Source organism: Gekko japonicus, unplaced genomic scaffold (assembly GCF_001447785.1).
Source record: "Gekko japonicus isolate JY-2015 unplaced genomic scaffold, Gekko_japonicus_V1.1 scaffold3486, whole genome shotgun sequence".
NCBI classification, from domain to species: Eukaryota; Metazoa; Chordata; class Lepidosauria; order Squamata; family Gekkonidae; genus Gekko; species Gekko japonicus.
In genome coordinates, this window is record NW_015173788.1 from 113,799 (window position 1) to 117,774 (window position 3,976).

At 49.8% G+C, this 3,976-nt stretch overlaps 1 protein-coding gene across 1 annotated transcript; it reads left to right on the top strand.

Moving 5' to 3' along the window:
- Window positions 1-2,718: 2,718 nt before the first annotated feature.
- LOC107120786 (RNA-directed DNA polymerase homolog) lies at window positions 2,719-3,192 on the top strand (the record flags this gene model as incomplete). The annotated part of the gene is made up of 1 exon (XM_015423552.1): window positions 2,719-3,192. A coding segment is annotated over exon 1 (474 nt), but the record flags the coding sequence as incomplete, so codon positions are not given.
- Between the last annotated feature and the right edge of the window lie 784 nt (window positions 3,193-3,976).

The window sequence follows — 3,976 nt, forward strand, 5'->3', positions numbered from 1 at the left end:
GGGGTACCCAATTAAATAGATGCACATTAGATTCAGTATAGTATTATTTTTCATTTAAAATATTTTTTTTTTAATTTGAAACGTTTAATTTTAACATGATTGCAATAAGTGATTTTTCTATTGCGGGAGTGATTAAGATTATCTTTTCATGGTTCTTCCAAAAATCACCAGGTTTTCTTGGGACACAAGTTGGAAATGTGGAATTCACTGCTAGAAGATGCAGTGATGGCCGTCAACACAGATGGCTTTAAAAGGGGATTACAGGTTCATGGGGGAGGGAAGCGGGATGGTAGAGCCCGATCTCATCAGATTTCGGAAGCTAAGCAAGGTCAGTACTTGGAAGGGAGACCACCAAGGAAGGCTCTGCAGAGCAGGGGTCATTTCTTAGAAAAAAATGTGCAGGAGCTCATTAGCATAACTCATTAGCATAACTTATTTGCATATGCCAAACCCCCTGACATCACCGGAAGTGTGTCAGAAGGCAACACCCACCACAGGCTCCACTGAACTGTTTTGGATGGCTAGCTATTGGGGGGGGGTCATGCAGATCTGTCCTCGCAGAGGAGGGAGAGCTGGTACCTGAATAAAACTTGGTCTTAAAGGTGCCACTGGACTGTTTTGGACCGGGGGGAGGGGGGGCTCTGCAACTTACCTGGCTGTTTCTTGCTCTGACTGAGGGCTGCTGGGATTAGGGGGCGGGGCTTGTTGCGTGTGCCCGCCCCCTGGGCTCTTTACTGCCGGAGCTCCGCTCCTGTGCGCTCCCACAGGAAATGACCCCTGCTGCAGAGGAAGGCAATGGCCAGCCACCTCTGCTTTTCTCTTGCCTCGACAGCTCCTTGCTGGTGTCACCATAAGTTGGTTGCGACTTGAGAGCACATTACTGACACACACTGATTCATGGAGGATAGGTCTATCAGTGGCTACTAGATATGGTGACCAAAGGGAAACTCCACACCCAGAGGCAGTAAACTTGGGCTGGTAATAAAACCGTGATAGAGGAACACCTGTATGCCTTGCTTGTTGGACCTCCTGGGCAAGTGGTTGGCCAACAACCCAGTGAGGTAGGTTAGGCTAAACGTATGTGATCGGTCCAAGATCATTCAGTCAGCTTCCACCGCAAGATGGGGATCTGAATGGTCCCTAACCTGAAGCTCTAACCGCTACACCACACTGGCTCTCATAGGGTGGCTGCTGTTGAACGGTAGCAAGCAGCCAGGCTGTCGAACTTCCGAAAAATTTGAGAGCCTTGCATTCCGTTTTCCATATGAGTCTGTTAAAGAAGGACCCCGGTTCTTCTGAGTGGCGTCCTACATGTGTCCCTCCACCGCCTATCTTGCTTGAAGGGGGGGAACACTTTGAAATTGCAGACATCTTGGATTGTAAACTTAAACGGGGGAAACGTTGGTACCTCATTGAGTGGGTGGATTTTGGATAAAATTTCCAGAAATTTCCCAACCTGGAGCAGGCAATCCTAGGCCCAGGGCTGGCCCCAATGAGTTCTCCCTCAAAAGCCAAAATAGGGCGGAAAAGGGCCCTCCCCCTGCCTTTTACTGACAGAACCAAGCCTTGGAATGCTGTCGTTGCCTAGCAACAGCCACCTGTCAGCAAGCTGCCATTGAGGGTTTTGGTTCCCTGAGTGTATTCCCTGCCCCCTCCTGTTTTCTTATTCTGAGTTTCACATTCTTGGTTGGTAGGTGCCTGTAACTGCTCAAGGTTATCCAGCTGGTGTGGGGGAATGAAGCTATGTTATCAGCTTGCTCGTTAGTAGTGTCTTTCGCCTGTGAACTAAGAGTCTGTTTTGAGAAAGGTAAACCGTTATGTTCCCATGTAATGACCTGCCAGTGTACTGTTCTTTCGCGCCGGCGGGAATGGGATCTATTGGTTATAACTTGGTTCAAAGTTCCTTTATCATGTTGCCCTGTGGGGTATGTGTTCATTCCTAGCAATTCTATTGTTCCTGCTTCTTTCAAACGCTTTGAAATAAATTTTGCTTTAACCTTTAAACGTGGATTTATTTCGGAGTCATTGGAGATTCAACATTTTGTTAGGAATCAATTTTCCTCATCATCTCGAGTCGGATCAAAATCATGAGCGGGACAGAAGGGAACATACCTACAACGGTACCCACAACAGTACCTACAACAGAGGGGGATTTGCTTGGCATCCCGGTAACCTCTGCGGCCCCACTGGTCACCACGGCGCCCGTCTCGGTGCCTGCTACGGGAGCAGTAGGGGGAACGGTACCTTGCCCGAGCTACCTACCATGGCTGCCTCCAACCCCGAGCCAATGGGGTCGGAACATGATGCGAGCCTCTGAGGACTGGATGAGGTTCGACACCCGAGGCACGAGAGAGACTTACTCTTACCGGGGGAGCGGCCTCCGGGACAGCCTGGGTGAACGCGAGCAGAGACATGGAAGGTACCGAGAGGAGGATGACGAGTTCTGGGAGGAAGATCCGGGGAGAGGATCAGGCCCCGGGCTCAGCGAGACCCACAGAGACCCAGGCGAGGACCGGCTGGAGGAAATCGAACGATCGTTGCAACTTCCCTTGCGCTACGTTGTCCCCTGAGGAAGTAGCGACCCTCCCATCCGACTATCGGGACTTGGCACGGGTATTTGGGGAGGAGGAGGCTGACGATTTAACCCCCCATCGCAACACTGACTGCTCCATTGAACTGTTACCCGGGAGCAAATTGCCAAAAGGTAAAATCTATGCGATGGGGCCGGCGGAGAAGGCTGAACTGCGAAAGTTCCTCGACAAGAACCTAGCTAGGGGTTTCATCCGCCCAGCTTCCTCCCCTTTCGTAGCTCCAGTTCTTTTCCGGAAAAAGAAAGATGGGGGGCTTAGACTATGTGGGTTGAATGCCATTTCCACTACTAATGCCTACCCATTGCCGCTGATTAAAGACCTAGTAGCTGAGGCTACAAAGGGGAAGATATTCTCCAAACTTGATCTACGTGACGCATACTTTCGTGTGCGCATCAAAGAAGGGGATGAGGGGAAGACGGCGTTCAACACCCCGTTGGGACAGTTTGAGTACTTGGTTATGCCCTTCTGTCTGCAAGGGGCTCCGGGGGTCTTCATGAACTTGATTAATGAGGTCATGCATGACTTGTTGTTTAAGGGGGTGATTGTTTATTTAGATGACGTGTTAATATACTCCCAGGACCTCCCCTCCCATGTCAAATTGGTCAGAGAAGTTCTCAAATGGTTACACAAGCACAAACTCTTTGCCAAACTGTCCAAATGTGAATTTCATCAGACGCACATTGACTTTTTAGGGTTTCGCATTTCGGGAGGGGGGTTGGAAATGGATCCGGGGAAAATTCAGGCAGTGCTTGAATGGGAACCCCCCAGGACCAGACAGCAACTTCAAGCATTTCTCGGATTTACCAATTTTTATCGCGCTTTCATCAAAGGGTTTGCCCAAGTGGCTCTCCCCTTAACTGACCTATTAAAAACCAAAGGGAAGGGGTTTGACTCGACCAAGCCAGGAGCACCCCTCAAATGGTCCCCTGAATGTGATGAGGCGTTCAGACGGCTCAAACTATTATTCACCTCTGAGCCTATACTGGCGCCGCCAAATGAAACTAAAAAATTCATCGTACAAACTGATGCGTCCGATGTGGCAATGGGTGCGGCCATTTTACAGTAGGGGGCGGAGGGAAAGTTGCACCCATTGGCGTATGTATCTAAAAAGTTCTCTGAGGCTGAACGGCACTGGTCGATATGGGAGAAGGAAGCATCGGCCATCAAATTGGCCCTTTCGACATGGTGCCACTGGCTGGGGGGGGGACGGGTGTCGTTTGAGATTTGGACTGATCATAAAAACCTTGAGACTTTGAAGTCACCCAGGAACTTAAATGCAAAGCAACTCCGATGGGCTGATTTCTTTTCTAAATTCCAATTTTCTCTTCATCATTTGCCGGGCACAGCCAACTCACTAGCGGACGCTCTGTCACGCCTACCGCAAC